At 38.4% G+C, this 18,130-nt stretch overlaps 1 protein-coding gene across 1 annotated transcript in view; it reads right to left on the reverse strand.

Annotated features, from left to right (window-relative positions):
- LOC108664345 (mucin-17) overlaps positions 1-17,665 on the reverse strand; it is a 25,957-nt gene extending 8,292 nt beyond the window's left edge. Inside the window, exons 1-13 of the mRNA XM_047885108.1 lie at positions 17,535-17,665; positions 15,692-16,053; positions 14,751-14,822; positions 13,421-14,344; positions 12,869-13,095; positions 11,561-11,638; positions 9,258-10,025; positions 7,502-8,675; positions 7,060-7,215; positions 5,951-6,109; positions 2,639-2,716; positions 1,757-1,819; positions 635-738 (exon numbers count right to left, since the gene is read on the reverse strand). Of these exons, the coding sequence (XP_047741064.1) occupies positions 635-738; positions 1,757-1,819; positions 2,639-2,716; positions 5,951-6,109; positions 7,060-7,215; positions 7,502-8,675; positions 9,258-10,025; positions 11,561-11,638; positions 12,869-13,095; positions 13,421-14,344; positions 14,751-14,822; positions 15,692-16,053; positions 17,535-17,571 (4,202 nt within the window). The 5' untranslated portion in view covers positions 17,572-17,665. The remainder of the gene's footprint in view (positions 1-634; positions 739-1,756; positions 1,820-2,638; positions 2,717-5,950; positions 6,110-7,059; positions 7,216-7,501; positions 8,676-9,257; positions 10,026-11,560; positions 11,639-12,868; positions 13,096-13,420; positions 14,345-14,750; positions 14,823-15,691; positions 16,054-17,534) is intronic.
- Between the last annotated feature and the right edge of the window lie 465 nt (positions 17,666-18,130).

Below are 18,130 nucleotides of genomic sequence, written 5' to 3' on the forward strand. Positions count from 1 at the left end.
GGGACGAGTGTGTCAACAGGGGACGAGTGTGTCAACAGGGGACGAGTGTGTCAACAGGGGACGAGTGTGGCAACAGGGGACGAGTGTGGCAACAGGGGACGAGTGTGGCAACAGGGGACGAGTGTGGCAACAGGGGACGAGTGTGGCAACAGGGAACGAGTGTGGCAACAGGGGATTTATTTGTCTCTAATATCCTTTCTTTATTATTCATGATGATTTACATCAGGTTCAATTCTTAGTCTTAATTACTGAAACACGAAGCTGTAATGATTTTTAGTCCAGAAATAGAGTTCACGACATTAGTTAAGTAAAATACACTTTTCAAGTGAAAATATACATTTCAGTGACAAGTCGTGCAAAATTTAATGACCCATAAGTACATATATAGGCGTATAATAACTACAATAGGCAGAGCACAGTTCTGTTATAAGTCAGAGGCGCAACATTCGAGCCATTAGCGCCCCGTTCTCTGGGCCATTAGGTATACTGAACAGTACGAACTGTAACAATATTTTCGACTGATAAGATGCTTTTCCTTAAATAATTCAATGCCCCTTTTTCCAATTCTAAAACACAACATATTTCCACAACATGCAGTGTAGGTTCCATGTATGCAGAACGAACAAGTCAACACAGAAGCAGAGAGTAACTCACAGTTTGCAAGCGCGCGTTCAGTTCTGAGCGATGAGCGTCGATTTTTGAAGTTTCGCGTTGCACTGCCGCGTTTAGAGCTTCCACCTGCAAACACAAACAACTTTCGTGCAAACATTTACTAGCAAGCACATACAAATATTCATTAGATTACATGCAATGAAGCTCTCTTGTGGAGCAACATTTGTACGTAAATCATCAATAATCGTGCGATCTCGGTCACGGATTCCATGTAATTGCGTTTAGTCGAAGAATATAACAATTTGCGTGTGCGCTATTGTCATGCAATTTATCTTATCTGCCACAGCCTGGCCGATATCTCCGAGTTTTCATTGACTGATCGTCCACAAAGATGTTCTAAACTTTTCGAAGCGCGGAGTTCATTTAACTTGACTTCTCCCCGTTGGTCAAGTTTCTATAAAGTTTTAAGTTAATATCTCCCCGCTGGTCAAATTTCTATAAAGTTAAGGTAGTAATATCAGCAGAATAAATTGATCAATCAGTCATCTTACAAAAGAGAAAGCCGAGTGATGACGTCTGACAACGTAAGTCGATATTAAAATAATGCACTTGAGTGGGTTGAAACTAGTGGGCTTTTAGAAACATTTGCGGATTTACTTACGAGGAACTTAATTCAATTCATGCAAAATACATAATTGATAACTAAAATGATTCAAATCGTAGAAACAAGCAAATCTAGTTAATGAACCTGGACATGCCATTATAGTCCTTCAGCATAGACTGTAGAGAATATGCCATGCCATTAATGGTTTTGCCTGCTTTTATTTTAATTGGATTGCAAACTATCACAACTCACACATCAATACATATATTAATTGTAAGTAAATTTACAACATTAATATCGTGCCAATTTAAATTAGTATTAGAATCCGCCCGTGAACTGCGGTAAAGTGGTTGGGTCACAATGAAACGCATATTAAAATACGGACATTTGTTGAACGGTCAAAGCATGACATAAAAATTATGAAACAACAGTTAGTGATAATAATAAGTTAGTGATGATTGATGGTAAAGATTCAATTTAGATTACTATTTAATGCTCGATATCACGCAAACGTGGAGTATACGGAAGTTTAATTCGTACCTGCTTGCGAAGCTGCGCTAGACGATCTTCTTGCTGCGTGAGACGAGATCTCTCCTTGCTCATCTGCCGGAAAAATTTGTTTCGATTAACTTTATTCTGCCATAAAACGGTTGCTCGTAACCATTATATTTCACCTAAAATAGTTAAGCGTTGTATTATAGGTTGAACGCATCCATTTTATTTCATTGATGTACAGCCAAAGGATCATCGTATTTTGTTTGGGAGAAAACGAGCCCATTCGGTTGATGGAATTTGTGTTACTCGTAAAGGAAATCTCTTCTCGTCGCCTTTTAATATTTGTGGGCAGTAAATATGAGACAAGATTTCACGGCTAATATGATATCAAAGGACAATATCATATACCAATTATTGATATAGGTTTTTCAATTAGTAACAGAAATCTAGAATTGGTGAAAATACATAGTTATTTTCTCTTATTTTATTAATACTTTTTAGACATCAACGCTCGTATAAAATGTACAATAAGAATCAAATGACGAGAGCCTTTGAGAGAAACTTCCAGAAATAGAACTAAAAAAATGTGACTCAGTACCTCACTGCAGTGAGTGACAGAGAGCGCATTTTTTCGTTGACAAAAACGTGAAGTCACGGACGGACAGACGTGGCGAGCGCAATAGCGGTTTTTTTACATAAATGAGAAAATGCGCTAAAAATGATTATAGAAACTATATTACATCACATTGACGAGTGCACCAACATATCCTACCAACCTTAAAAGACGTCAACATTCAATAAACAATACACCAGATGACCGCACGCAAGCGCTGCTAATTGAAGTTAATTAAAGTAATTAATTAATTAAATAATTAATTGAAGTTAATTAATTAGAGTTAAACAAGAGAGAAATGGCCGGATACTCACGAGGCGGTTGAGGTCTTCTCTCTCAGCTTCCCTCTGCGCCTCTCGCTCCATCTGACTGAACTCCATGTCCTCGTACACCTGTACGCATGAGTAGGTCACCAAACTATAGGTCGCTAAATCTATATCTAGGCATACTATAGGTCTATAAGTCACTAAATTCTACCACTAGATATCTAAGTCTGTTATGAAGACACGCAACTTCTATTAAATCTTTATATCTTCATATATCACTATCTTACTTCCGAAAATGTTTAGTTTATATACATGTACCATGCAGCAGCAACAGTGCAACAACCTCAGAATGGCGATATAAAAAATAATACAATTGACTCAATGAGTGCAAGAAGTTAACAGGCACGTACCAATACCCAGAAGTGGCATTGAAACAATACAATTGAGTACGTGAAAAATACCAGGCAATTACGAATACCTCAAGGATATAAAAAAAAGAATACAAATGACTTGACTCAATGAGTGCAAAAAGTTAGCAGATAAGTACGAATACCTAAATAGCAGACGATTACAAATATCTCAAGGAGCCCCTAAAATAAAATTCTTTAGTCAATGAGTGTGGAGAATAGCAGGCACGTACGAATGTCAAATACTATGGCTATGACGTTGTGGATAAATAATTTGCAAGGCAAGCAGCAAATGAAAAGTCTCAACTAATTGATGAACCTTAAGGAATGAAACAAATCTCGATAAGAATACAAATCTTCCAAGACTTTCAAGAATATTCTTCCCATGCAATATTTAATAAATAAATCAAGTATTAGAACTGCCCCTGAAGATCGATACTCGAAATCATAAAAGTCGAATTCGAGAACATCACTTCACAGTCAAGTTGCTTCATACAGACTTTATAAAAGTTAATGGAAGAGATAAAAAAATTTCAGGCTATATTCCTGTTTGAACATAACAGTAGAATACATTGCAAACCCTCAACTTTGGTTGATTTAAATATTAACTTCAGCACACGCTAGTCACACCACGAAATCATCATGATAAAATTAACAAGAAAGATGTCCGTGTTTCAACGTAAAAATGTACAATCCACGGTCAACAATCCAATTCATGCAAATAAAGCCGCACTCAAAGACACTCATTAACGTGATAATTATTACGTTTTTTTATTAATCATGGTTTAATAAAGTTAAAAATTTCACACTATCGAGCAAAAATCATTTGAACACAAAGAAAATCTAAAAGAAAAAAACGGTTTTTCACATAAGTAGAAGTTTAATACGGCAAAAAATGTATCAACGAATCCAAAAATTTACAGCATAAAATTTTAACAAAGAAAACAGAAAAAAACACGCCGATCCGTAAATTACGATCAGGCTTAGTAACGAATTTTCAACTGAAGGCCAAAACTGCATTTATTCGAATAAGAACAACATAAAAGTCTATGACCTATTAGCTATTCACATATTGTGACAAATGTAAAAATTATAACCAGGAACTCTGGTTAGGAGTAATAAAAGAAAAGTCAATTTTGAAAAATTGCTTTCTAATTAGAAAATGGCACGTTATCTTTAAAAAGTTATACAATGAAATGAAATGGAGGAAATCAGGATCGAAACTGACCACTTCCCACATAGCGAGAAACCATACACTGACGAGCAACAGAAACGCACTGAGAGCTTAATACGGACAATCCTCAGCACTGCGCACAATATAACAAAATATGAGACATGAAGCAACACTCGGAGCATGCACAACACAGGCTGCTGAGTAAGCTTTATTTGCACGGCACTGGACGTCAGCAATTTCAGGCGCAAGCTTCGCAAAAACACGAGAAAAAATAGTTTCCAAAAACCACTAAAGTTGCGCTAAAATTAAATAACCAAAACAACGTCAAACAAAGCATCTGCAACTCACAATAAGAACCGGCGGAGCGGCATACACAGGCTGTGAGCAACACATGTATTAGAGAAGCGCAAATATACAGAAAAATGCAAGGTTTGCAGAAATTTTTCAGAGTGTCATTGTGTTTAAACCTTATTTATGTACCAATTTCTACGCATTGCTTGCTATTTAAAATTCACGAGTTGGACTATCAATGAAAAAAATGTTGAGGATCGTACGAAATAAGCGTTCTGCGTGAAGTTTTTAACGAGCAAGCGGACTGACAACTAGGGCCGTACTATCAAAAAAAAGCTACGACATCGTAACTCCCTCAGCCAATCACTGACGACTATTCAAACTAAACCTACCAATCACAGACGAGAAATCAGCCACTACGTATATTTCGGCCGCTACGTATATTTCGGCCGCTACATGTACTTGAACGAGTTTTGAAAGTGCGGCCCAGATGTGTATAAAAAGCATAGAATTGCATCACAATAATTATTACAAGATGCTGTTGCAGGTGATCTCGTGCTGTACGTAGCATGCATGAGTTATTGAAACATAAACTTACGCAACACTTACTCTCAAATTCAACCGCCTTGCAGGAGCTTATCAATAAAAATTAGCGTAAACAATCACAAGGTTTATTCAGAGAATATTTTCATGAGGCTAGCAATCCAGTGAAGAGATAAATGTGCTCGCAATTGATGAGGTTGTCATTTCTATTAATCTGGCATAACACAACATCTTTATTGATTTATATTCAGTAATTCAAGCGAGGTCAGTTCTACTCATTTCCAGTCATCAAATCTAGAAATATTATCAGTAAGTGAAGCTCTCAACCCCCATACGAGTAATGTCGGCAGACTATTGCTTTCTCCACTGAAATGATCACACTCAAAGGTAAATGAGATACTCTAAAGTGTAAATCAATTTTTTTAGTAGATAACGAAATAAAATTTCTTATTTGAAAATCATGAAGGGTTGTGAAAACTTGGTAAACCAATAGGCCAAATTAAACAAGACAGTAATATATTATTTACACAATGTAAGCTTTACAAGTTCTCGAGCACAGATCGCAATACATTTAATCTCTTTTCTTAGTTGAAAAAGTTAAATCATTAAATCGTCGCTTGCATCGAACCTTCATAACGGAAGTGCGTTCTACATTAGCAACAATACCTATACTCGTAGACTACACGCTTCATAAGTAGACAAAGTAGAAAACCACTACCTAAATTCAAGAAACTACCAAACTTCGTAGTACTCTAAATACGAAAAGGTATTTAATACTTGAGTGAACAAATCAAAATATACGTACTATCAATTAAATAAGTAAATAAAGGAAGCGTTGCAATGGTTGCAATATTGCAGAAATACTAAATAATAGAAACTATAATAAATAATTACAACTGAATACTTAGTACAAGACATACTAAAGAAATCAAATAAACTACCAACCTTCTTATAAGCATCGAGGGTCTCGTGATTGAGTTTGACAGCCTCGAGCAAGTCTGTCTCGACGTCCGTGTCTCGCTGGTCATCCGTCTCGACCGCCTCGAGCTGCCGCTCCGCCGTCTCCAGGTCTCGCTCTGCCCGCTCCACGCGAGTCTCGCATGCCTGCAGCAACGTGCGTTTAATTGTTGAGAATTAATTAAAAATAGACAACACTTAATTAATTAAACAACACTTAATTAAATAATAGACAACACGCTCCGCCCGCTCCACGCGTGTCTCGCAAGCCTGCAGCAACGTATATGTTTAATTGTTGAGAATCAAACGAAAAATATAACTCAGTACTCACTGCAGTGAGTGACAGAGAGCGCATTTTCTCGTCGACGAAAATGTGAAGTCACGGACGGACGGACGGATGGACATGGCTAGCACAATAGCACCTTTTTTCCATGAATGAGAAAAGGCGCTAAAAAATAGACAACACTTGAAAATTATTAAACCTATTCTGTGGAAGCAATTTTTGCAGCTCCAGCGCCAGACTATCAAACATAACTCGAGATTTTAAATTCATCTGAAAAACTTCACATTGGATACTAAAAATAATATGAATTTTATATAATATTTTATATAATTAACAGTATTTTACTGCACCATGCTGCTCGGAACTGAACCGTGCTGCACCATACACTGAGCCGTGCTGCACCGTACACTGAGCCATGCTGCACCGTACACTGAGCCATGCTGCACCATACACTGAGCCGTGCTGCACCATACACTGAGCCGTGCTGCACCACTGAGCCATGCTGCACCGTACACTGAGCCGTGCTGCACCGTACACTGAGCCATGCTGCACCGTACACTGAGCCATGCTGCACCGTACACTGAGCCATGCTGCACCGTACACTGAGTCGTGCTGCACCGTACACTGAACCATGATTCCGCAACTAAACCGTGCTGAATATTTCACGTAGACGTGGTGAACAAACATAAAACCTCATTGTGAACCTCAGTGAGATAATTTGAACCTATATTCTGAGTAATAGTGAACAAACTTGGAACTTAATTATGGATAAATACGGGCAAAAGTTTAATAAAAATCTTAACCAGACACCCACTCTGAGATCCTGGTGGTCTTGATCACGATCTCCTGAATGCCTGAGCTCCATGGTGCGACTGCGCTCATTCAGTTGCAATAAAATCGACTCCAAGCGCTCCACTTCTCGCTCCACGTCTCCACATTCCGCCTCCAGCAGAGCTCGCTCCACCTCCAACTGCAAAAACAAGCATAAATTATTAGACATTTTCCACCAAACATAAAGCATGCTCTTCACACACTAGGAAGGACCCCATTTGTAATTCTTTATCAAACATGAAAGAAATTTTACCAAAAAAATTTCATTATGGGGTCCACCCTCAAGAATCAGCCTACACGGCAGTGAATTTGTCAGTTTCGCAGATAAATTCAATCTCCCTTCCCCCCGGTGTTACTTGACATGAATATACTTGAGTAAGTTTCGATACACCGGCCCCTGAACTGCCACGAAGGAAAGCACTGACCTCGCGGTAAGCCTCTTCCTCCTGACGCGCGAGGTCGGCGACGGAACGCTTGAGGTCCGTCGTGTACTGCAGGGCCTCGTTGCGCTCTGCACGAAGGAGTTCCTCGCACTCGCTCACACTCTCCAGGGAGGTCATTCCAGAGGTGCTAGTTAAGGAGGTCACCCCAGAGGTGGTAGTAAAAAAGGGCGCTCCAGCGGAGCTTGTCAGGCCACTGGGGCTATCCGCGTCTAAACTCTGACCCAAATCAAAACTTATGTTGGTGTTGGCAGACGGCGGAAAAGTTGAGAAAATTTTTGTATTTGCGCCATCTCCCGGGGATGTACAGGAAGCACTTGTGCTGAATGTGTTGGTAGATAATGAGACGCTCGTTCCTACAGACGGGGAAGGTGGAACTGAAGAACCCAAATCGTCCTGAGGTTCGCTCAATCCCATCCCTCGAGCAGACAAGCCGGAACAATCACGCGATTCCTGTTCTTTTGCTGCGAAAGATTGACACTTTAATGAACCGTTAGGACTCGAGTGGCTTCCAGATATTTGTTGTTGATCAGTTAAATCATTCTGATATCGACTTTGTTCGGATAATTTTGTATTCATATAAAGATGGCTAGACGAAGACTCGTCACTGGCGGAAGGCTGATCAGAAGTGGTCATGTCATCAGCGCCTTTACTACTGATGTGTTCCATATGACCAGACATTTGCGCAGCTAGAGCATTACTTTCAGAGCAATAATTTATATATGCTTGAGAACTCGGTACATCATCAGTCTTCGATAACGAGGTAGAAAGTGACTTTGTAAAATAGGAACTCTCCGTTCCAGAAGAATGCACTCCAAAAACACCCGAGCTTACGGTGTTTTCACCACTAGAATTCAACGACACAGGAACGAAACTAGGAGTAACGGGAGAGGAAGGATATTGACAATATGTGGACGGTGTTGCAGGGGAAATAACTGAAGTTGTATTGCTGCAGTTCGGAGAGAAATTGAAGGCTGTTACAGTAGGCGTGTCTTTGCGGCTGGGTTTATTTGGAGGCACTGGCGGCGGTGTTCTGGCGGGCAAACTTTGTAGGTGTGGAGAGGCGGGCGGAGGAGGAGGGTGACGACGACCTAGAACCGAACGCTCGATGCGGGGAGACCGAGGAGGCTTTGGTGGCGCTTCAGGAGAACTCACAGCCCTGAGTGGTTTGAAAAATTGTAATTTTTCGCAAAGTTGAAATACTCTCTCGACAAAAATACTCTATAATCCCCAAAATACACATTTTATTGGGTACAGGAGAAATCACAGCCCTGAGTGGCATGAGAAATTTTAATTTTTCGCACAAACTCATCACGGTCAACACACTTTTCGGTTATTAAAAATTGTGAGACACCACAAACATGTACGATTGTTAAAGTTAATCTCATAATTTGTTAATTATATATCCAAAAGAATATATTTCTTCCATTTCCTCTCGTTCCCAAATTGTAAGCACGGTGAATGATTAAAGTTTATTACATCGTCGTGCTCATTCTCTTACGTACGACCTAATTTTTTTACTCACTAATCACACATTTCCATACCACAACCCACGCTAGTATTCTCTTCAGATACGGTGACAACAAGCATCTACACATGGCGGTTTCTAACACAATATTATTAATGCATCTTCACGACATTCAGGCTAAATTTCCTTCGAAATTATGGACCAGCTCAAGGTTAGTGACTGGAATTATCCAATAAACTAATAGAGTTTAAGTTAGAAGGCAGAGAAACACACCTGTCACCCCTTGTGTTAGTGTTAGCAGAAGCAGGCTCCGATGCGTCCTTTGCCAATAGACTTGCGTCACAAAACTGGGAGGTATGAGCTTGTGTTTTGTTCTTAGACGTCAGCAAATGCTCGTGACAAAAATAAGAAGGAAGCGATGAAGAAGAGAGTTGAAGTTCAGCCAGGTGCTTGTTGAGAGCAAGTATAGCAGGGCTTAAGGAAACGCTCGAATTGTCTTCACAATTTGGGCTCAAAACTAGACTAGAATCGGGACTTTGGACGGGACTGGTGGCAGGAGAGAGCGCTTGTCCCAATAAATTTTCGTACGGGCTTATAGGGCCTACAGGGACTGGGCCTATCCTAGGAGAATAACAAACTTCTGATTGGCTGGCGTAATCTCGCCGCTTGTGGAAGTTTTCGTAAGGACTTTGAGGACCGGCTTTTATGTCGTCCAATTTGGAAGAAGATGTTTGGTTGTAGACAAGTGAAAAAGAAGCAGATGATGCAACAGAAGTTGATTTAGGAGCAGTTGATGGAACCGCAGATGTTGAAACAGAATCATAAACTGAAACAGAAGTAGACTGGGAATCAGAAGCCGCTAAAGGACAACCAGATAAATGTGGAAAAGGAATGTCAGGAAAAGGAGGGAATGGAGGATAAGCGGAAGACCGAGGCAGTATGGGTGAGTGTGATGGATCGCACTCAATGGATGAACACAGTAGCTGTTCTTGACTGCGTTCACGTCTAAACTTGCTGTCTCCGTCACCCTCACCAGACGCCCTGTGAGCGACGGGCGCCACGACCGGCAGTTAGTGGTCTAATATTTCGTGTGGGCATAGCAATAGACAGAAATTTACATGATTCGGTTAATCAGTGAATGAAATTTAACATTAAATAAACTGTAATGTGTTTTAGTTGCTCATGAAAATTAGAGCATGAGCAGAGTCAGAGAAATAATCGAGTCAGGATGACTCACTTGGCCCTGCTTATCCAAAAAATAGTGAAATGTAGTTTGTCTTCAAAACTAACTTATTCTTGCTGTAACTCATCGATCGAGTTGACTGATGAGTCAAGGCTATTTTCTTGGACTCAAGTGGGTCAGCCTGACATTTTCTGAGAGTGGATCAATCACAATCAATCTACCTAGATGGAAATTTGAGAACGCAATAAAGTTAAACCTAGAATTGTATAAGACGGCAAATGAAATAACGTTATTGGGCAGATGAGTGAATTACTAAGCATTAATGAAAAACCAAAACAACAAACGAGTTGGATACAAGGATCTCACACACCTGAATTGGGCTCGATGAAATGAATGAACGTAATTATTAATTGCGGTTACAGGATTAAATAAAGGTGTGACTTCAATCAATGAAATTATGAGGTGCCATATAATAAAATCTTAATGAAAGAGTTATTAATGTTAGGATATGATGGGAAAAAACCTATAGTAACCAAGTGGACCTGAACACACAAATTTGGTATTAAAATAATACGATTATTGGAGCTTGAGAATCATGCATGCAGGATACCGCATGAAAATAGCATTGAGTAAACTACATCCGGGTGGAACTCATTGAAATTAAACTATTCACGAGATAATTCATAGAATATTGGCAACAACTTTGAAAGCCACGACATCGGATCCTATGTGGCATTTATTAGATGGCTGAATTCCATCATACTTGTGTTCAATGTATTTTATTATACTGAAATTTTCAAGATAAAACACAATGCAGATGAACGTAGTTCACGACTACCTTACAATATAACCTAGAATTTATTTGTGCTGGGTGAAGTGTTGACGATTTATGCCAAATCGAAGCCAGAAACATTATCAGTTTTAACATATTTCGATAACAAACTAAATTGACAGACATAATTACCATTGGAAATGAACTAGACTCATCTGATATTAGTAAGCAATATAAGAGCTAGCACCACAACATAGTGATTATCTTGATTCATTGCGGCAGCATCACAACATGATTCTCATTTACGACCGACTAGAAGAACGTTATTCAATGATGTAAACAATTCTGAGACTGCATCATAAGAAAATCAATAACAATCACAGGTACTAGGAAGTAAATTTCTCAACAAGGTTTGAGTTATCATTCATTGTAAAATCCTTTGATGCTTTTGTACTGGCATCATAAAAGAATCAGTAACAATCACAGGTTCTAGAGAGTATATTTCTCAACAAGGTTCGACTTATCATTCATTGTAAAATCTTTTGATGCCTTTGTAAACCAACATTTGCCGCTATAAATACAAAATTAAATTAGGTTTAAATTTGAAGAAGAGAAACTCACCCCCAGGCTAGCTCAGGGGACTGTTGCTGGTGCTGCTGGCGAGGAGGGCTGCGCTTGTCACGGGGCAGAGAACCGTTATGTCACGGGTGTCAGGACATGTACCGTACATTCAACAGTTGAATTGCCATTCTGGTTCATGTACAGAACTTGAGAGATAATAAACGTTATTCTACTTATTGGAAGGTACAATAGCATACATAATCTACTTTATTCGATACTTTTTAAAAAGTGAAGATTATTTTAGGGTCCTTCGTCAAACATTTCCTGAATACCAACACTCTATTCAAGACCAGTCAATATCATACAATAGAAGCTAATTTCACCATAATTAAAAATATATCAGCAAATACAGCTTTCAATCCACGTCTAGTTAAACTAATACACAAGAAATCTACTCACACATTATGGAATAGGTGCTAGAAGACGCTATTGATTGTATAAGCAGATGTAAACATTTTCATTTCACTTTTTCAAACCCAGATCAGAATTTCCATGAAATTGGTGTTTACAAGAAAAAGGAAGTAAATAAGTCAAACAAACTGAGAACTTCAAGCACTCAAGTTCAAATAGTTAAGATATTGAAGGCAGTTAATGCAATAGTTAAATCAGGCCTGGGACTAGCAGAGAACGTGACCGCGTGTACGCTCGAGCTGAGAGTGACACTGAGTCTCTGCTATCACAACTCTCTAGCTGATAACGATCCCAGCCAAGCTTTATTGCTTCCCTATCACTATTAACATAGAACTAATTCCTCAATTTTAATTACGTCTCCAATACTTTATATCTATTGTTCACTAGTAATGAAGTAGGTAATAGTTTTCATACTGTATATGTAGGAGCATCAAATCCATTCTCCAGACAATGGACAAAAAGGTCCAGACAATGGCAAACTTCACAACAAAATTCAATGCTTCTTTAATACTTTGTAAAATTCATCCATCTTCAGTTCATTCAATTCAATAAGAAAATAAATTTTCATGTTCAATTTACAAATGCACTGGTCTATTTAAGTCAATGTTCACGAAACTTTACAGTTTTGTCAGAAGGGTTTAATTGCCCTAATTCTAAAACCCAAAGCGATTCAGAATAACACGTTAAATTCAAGTATTTTATTAGTATTTTAACACGGGGTCCAAGAATATCATTGATGAGCTGTCACAGCTACAATCACATGGTTGCACTGGCCAGTTCTGAGCGAGTGCTGAAATAAGCAAAGCTATGTTCACAAGTAGTCGAGAGGCAGCTTAGCTCACTGTAACTGTACAAATTGCAACAATAAAATCCAAATTTATTCAAATCCAAATTTACCGGTTTTGCGTTAGCGTCGAGGTGGGTGAGGGGATAAGAGTGGACGCTTGGGGACGGTCGCCGTGAGGTGAGGAAGACTGGCGCAGTTTAGCATGGGGAGGATCGCAGGGAGGCGGTGGGGAGTTAGAGTACTGACGCTGATACTCTGCACACATCTGCAAGATCTCCTCTAGACGCTGACGCTCTGCTTCGTGTGATGCTTCCTCTGCCAGCCGCGCTGACACTGCCTGCAGTATCAATGAAAAATCAGTTATGTCGATAGATTAATAACATGTCGGTCATGACGGCAACTGAAAAAATTCACAAGCATAAAAGAATAGTAGAAAGACTATTAATTTAAAAAAAATTAGCAGTTGAAAAATATAAACAGATTTTTAGGGATGAAATCTGATCATTAAAATGCTCTTCACAGTGAATTCTTCACAGAACAAAGCGTAAATAAATGGCAATTCTACTATGGAAATTTGAAACTGCCATGGAAACAGCGAGATAGATAATAGTTACACTTGATTAAATGCGACTCATGAGGCAAGGCAAACGTTGCAAGCTTACCTCTTGTTTCTTGAGTTGAGATGAGCGCAAGTCTTCTAAGGAACAACGACCATGGGGATTTGTTCTGCTGCCTTCAAATGTTTGCAAGCTGGACTCGTGAAAGCTCGCGCTCATGCTAGACAGATTGTTCAAAAGACTGCCATTTAAGTTCTCAGAATCATTTCCAGAACTAATCTTGCCACTGTCACCAGAATCCATAGTACTTGAAAGTCCACCATTAACTGGATACAAAATCTTACTCCTGCGAGGAAGTGTCTGGCTCTCACAGTAAGAAAGATCGTATTTATCTTCAAAAAGCATAGGAGATCTAGGAGCTTCAGACGAGAACAACGGAGACAGCTGTGAAGAATGGCAACTTATAGTGGTGGTCTGACTAGTATTCATCTGGGAATGACTTAACAAAGAGCTACTAGAGCCTGACTGGTAGTGACTGTTAGCTTGAGATTGCAAACGACTTTGACTGAGGGACTGAACAGGACTGGAAAGTGACTGGTGGTAAGAAGGCTTCACTGATTCAGAGATTCGAGACTCAGTCGTTGACAGAGACCTTGATGTCGTTTTGGATGTGAAATATGGCTGAGAGTTTTTAAAGGCGTTCTGATGGCTATTATCATTGGGAGAAGAAGGGGATTGAAGGGGGGATTTGGGACCCACAGCTGGAGGAATGAGAGTGAGTCCCTTGAGGGGTAAAGTTGGGGGTGTGGAGGAGTTTGATGAATCCAGTGAGTGATACAATGCGTTGTGAACAGCAGTGATGGACGACGGGGTGGAACCAGTGAAGCCTGAAGGAGATTGTGGTAAATTGATGAGAGGGGAATGAAGTGAAGATGATGATGGTGATGATGTCTGAGGATCTCGTGATGAAGTAGGGCCATTGCTGCCATTGCTGGCAGAGCTTGTAGAACGCTGCAAGCTGGAAGATATCTGAAAAAATTCAACACTGATTAATTGAAATAATTACAAATTAGTTTATAATCTGATACAGATGATAGATAAATTGCTAAGAAGAGGCAATCATGTCTACCTTAACCCTACATGGGTTCATATGTAATCGCCGCCTTCAGAAATACCTAACAAAGCCTAACAAAAAGATGACCAATTTGGTTAGTTCTTGCATGTCATCACTGCAGGCTTAAATCCCAATTATAAAACCATTATTTATGATGAATTTTATGATTTCATTCATTCATTATTTATGATTTTATCTACATAACCTTAATTACTCCTAGGAATAATTAAAAAATAAAAAGATTTTGAATACTGTGACAGGAAAGCCTTAAAAAAAACTCCCTTCACTATTAAATTGTGAGCTGCAGTGTAAGTCACTCACATTGGATGTTTCAGCATAGATGTATTCACCGAGGTATGAAGATGAAGAAAGAGCAGCAGGCCGAGGAGGGATCTATGAATTATGAAATCAATTAGCAAGGCAGGCTTAAGTTTGATTAGATATAAGACCAAGTTAAATAGGGTTTCATAGCTCAAATATATATATGTATACCTATAAACTTCTTAGTAATGACATGAGGCTGTCACAGTTGCCGTTTGCAGGTGAACATGCTGACAATGATAGGTACTGGACAAATAAATAAGAGCACTCTTGCTCAAAAATAATAAAAACATTGACAAAAACTTGAATTACAACAGAAAAATGAATTCCATCAGGTATTTAAACTCTCATTAGGCAGCTGAATACCTATAATCAAAATTATAAAATTACACACAAGTTAATGCATACAGCATGTTTACAGTTTTGCATTGAAATTTAAGGTGAACAACATTGACTGACCAACAATTGTTGGAGCCCTCATAATTTTGGATTGGACCCCAGATGTCTATTTCTGGGCTGCCGGATTTGTCTAAACTTTGAGATTGCTTGTGGAGGGACTTTCTGGCTCAAAATTTTTGTGTTGTATGGTATTTACTTTGTATTTTGTACTTTATCCAAGAAAATTTTATTAATATTCAAAGCTTCTCTTAACTTGAAAATATATGTTTTTACATTTGAAATGTTGTTAATATATTATTAGTACTTACTAAACCTGCCTTTTGATTTACCATCATCATCTAAAAAATTATTCGACTCCTTTACAATTGTTTTGCATTCTCTGGTTATTAATTGACCAGAGATTAATTGCATTCTCAGGTCAGCTTTTTTGTAACAATACAACTTTTACCTATATGGCAATGTAATCTTGACAATAGATTGCTCATCTCAGGTTTATAAATTAATAATAATCAAGTTTTTATTTAATTATCTTTTAATCTCACCTTTGGAGGAGATAGATTTTCAATTGGTGAAACAATGTGAGAATTATATGCATTGGAATTTGAGGAAACAGGACTATGGATAGATCTGGGTGGAAGATGAGGAATAACTTCTTTGCTATCTCCACTAGTAAAAGTTTTGAGGGATGGAGATAAATTGTTGCCATTTTCATTAAAGTTATTTGATAAAACTTGTGATGAATGAGAGTCAGTTGAGATACTATTTCCATTAGGAGATGTAAGAGAAGTACTATGAGATTCTGAAGTATTAGATGAGATTCTCAAGTCGGAGGAGATGCAGTTTGCTCCTGATGATGCAACAGGAGTGTTTGGTAACATTTGGAAGTATTCAGGGTTGTCCACACCTGTATAAATAAACTGGAATTAGATGAACATGTACATGACACCTGTATAAATAAACTGGAATTAGATGAACATGTAGGTACATATGACAGAGAACACAGAAAATTTATGTTATTTTCTGCTGTTCATGAGATGAAAAATGTGATGGCACATATCAACTGGAAGGAAAGCTAGAACCATAAGCTGAAGCATTTAAACCTTCACTGAAGCAATTCTGTCTTAAATATCCTGCCAAATTGAATTATTAAAGAAAAAATGCATTCAAAATTTCATTTCCTCACTTAACTTCAATAGAACAAGAAATTTTCTGAATGAAGTTGGGAATCTTGCTATTAAGACATAGGCAGCTGCCAGCTGACAGGTCACCATAATCAGTTCCCATTTGCTTGACACAAAGTCCCAAGTATGATAAAGTACCGTAAAATGGGGGTTACTTTGACCGGCGGGGTAACTTTGACCACTTTTGTTTTTTAACAAAAACCCCCAAAACTCAAAAACGATTTGACAGAGACAAATTTTGTCAATGGCCATCAAAGGCCTAATACTGAGGCTACGTAACACAATAGAAAGATTTAAAAAGCTTGCATATCTAATAGGTTAAAAATAATAATGTCACCCACAAAAAAGAGCTATTATTTAAAGCCTGTTGGAGTATCCCCTCCAATTTTTTGGTAAAATAACTCCAGGTTTTGATGCATTGTAGTAGAACTCTTCTAGTTACATATGCAAAAGACAAATTTTAGGAAAGTGTCATAGATTGCAAATGGGGGGTGCTGCCCCCCAATGGGGGAACTTTGACCACCTAATGGCAGCCGTGACGGGGTAACATTGACCGGCTTGGAAATTAAGTTAAAATTACCATAGGTACCTATATAACATATTTTATGTTTGATACACGTTTTAATGTCTTTTTCTTTATGTTTCAGACTCTACAGAGTCATATATATGGTAATTTTAACTTAATTTCCAAACCGGTCAATGTTACCCTGTCAAGGCTGCCATTAGGTGGTCACATTTCGCCCATTGGGGGGTGGCACCCCCCATTTGCAAACTATGGCACTTTCCTAAAATTTGTCTTTTGTATATGTAACTAAAGAGTTCTACTACAATGCACCACAACCTGGAGTTATTTGGAGTTTATTTTACCAAAAATTAAAATTGATTTTACCACCTGGTCAAAGAAGCCCCAAGAGCTAGGGTAACAAAGACCATCACTTTTTTTTAAATTACGTTAAAACTATGAGAGGCAGGAGCCAGCAATTTATGGTGAGTAAAGCTAGAGTATAGACCTGTATTTTGCATGTTTCAATTTATGTTTAACTTATCTAGTAAAAAAATGGCATCATTTTGAAAAAAAAGTGGTCAAAGTTACCCCATTTTACGGTATTCACTTCATGTGTACTATACTTTTAAATGGTGGTAGTTGTAGAGGATGTATCAGGGCTTGATTTTCAAGCATTTTCAAGGATGGTTCAACACTCACCTGGTTGGTGGGCATCTAACCCAGCAACTGAAGGCATTGCAACAGCAGTGTAGTGCCAAATCAAAAACCTAAATGATTTAAATAAGACTAGCTGTTCCAGCTCCACATAATAAAAATGATTAGCATCAATCTGTAAACGGAATAGGCTAAAACAATTATTCATCATTTTAAAAAATCCAATAGATATGCTGTACCTATTGGTGGTGTTCAACTGCATATTCTATATTATATTCAGAGGTGGGCACTGGGCAGTAGCACGCTACATGCAGTGGCCGCTACATTTTCAGTAGCAGTAGCAGCACTACATCCAAGGCAATGTAGCGGTAGCGCCCGCTACATATTTAAGTAGCAATACGAGGTTTTGCTGCTACAGAGCTACCGCTACATTTACTGTTAAAGCCTTTAGATTTTACTTAATAGTATTAAATATTATTTAAAAACCAGCATGATGCATACATAATATAAATTACAGAATAAAACTGTACAAAAGATTTCAGTGCAATGTTGTCAACCGCAGCCTGTTACTAGTGTCAACATGTTAGTTGTTACTTGTTAAGCTGTTACCAGTTACCACTTACAGGTATTTTTTCATGTTT

This window comes from Hyalella azteca, unplaced genomic scaffold (genome assembly GCF_000764305.2).
Source record: "Hyalella azteca isolate HAZT.00-mixed unplaced genomic scaffold, Hazt_2.0.2 contig16927, whole genome shotgun sequence".
Lineage (NCBI taxonomy): Eukaryota > Metazoa > Arthropoda > Malacostraca > Amphipoda > Hyalellidae > Hyalella > Hyalella azteca.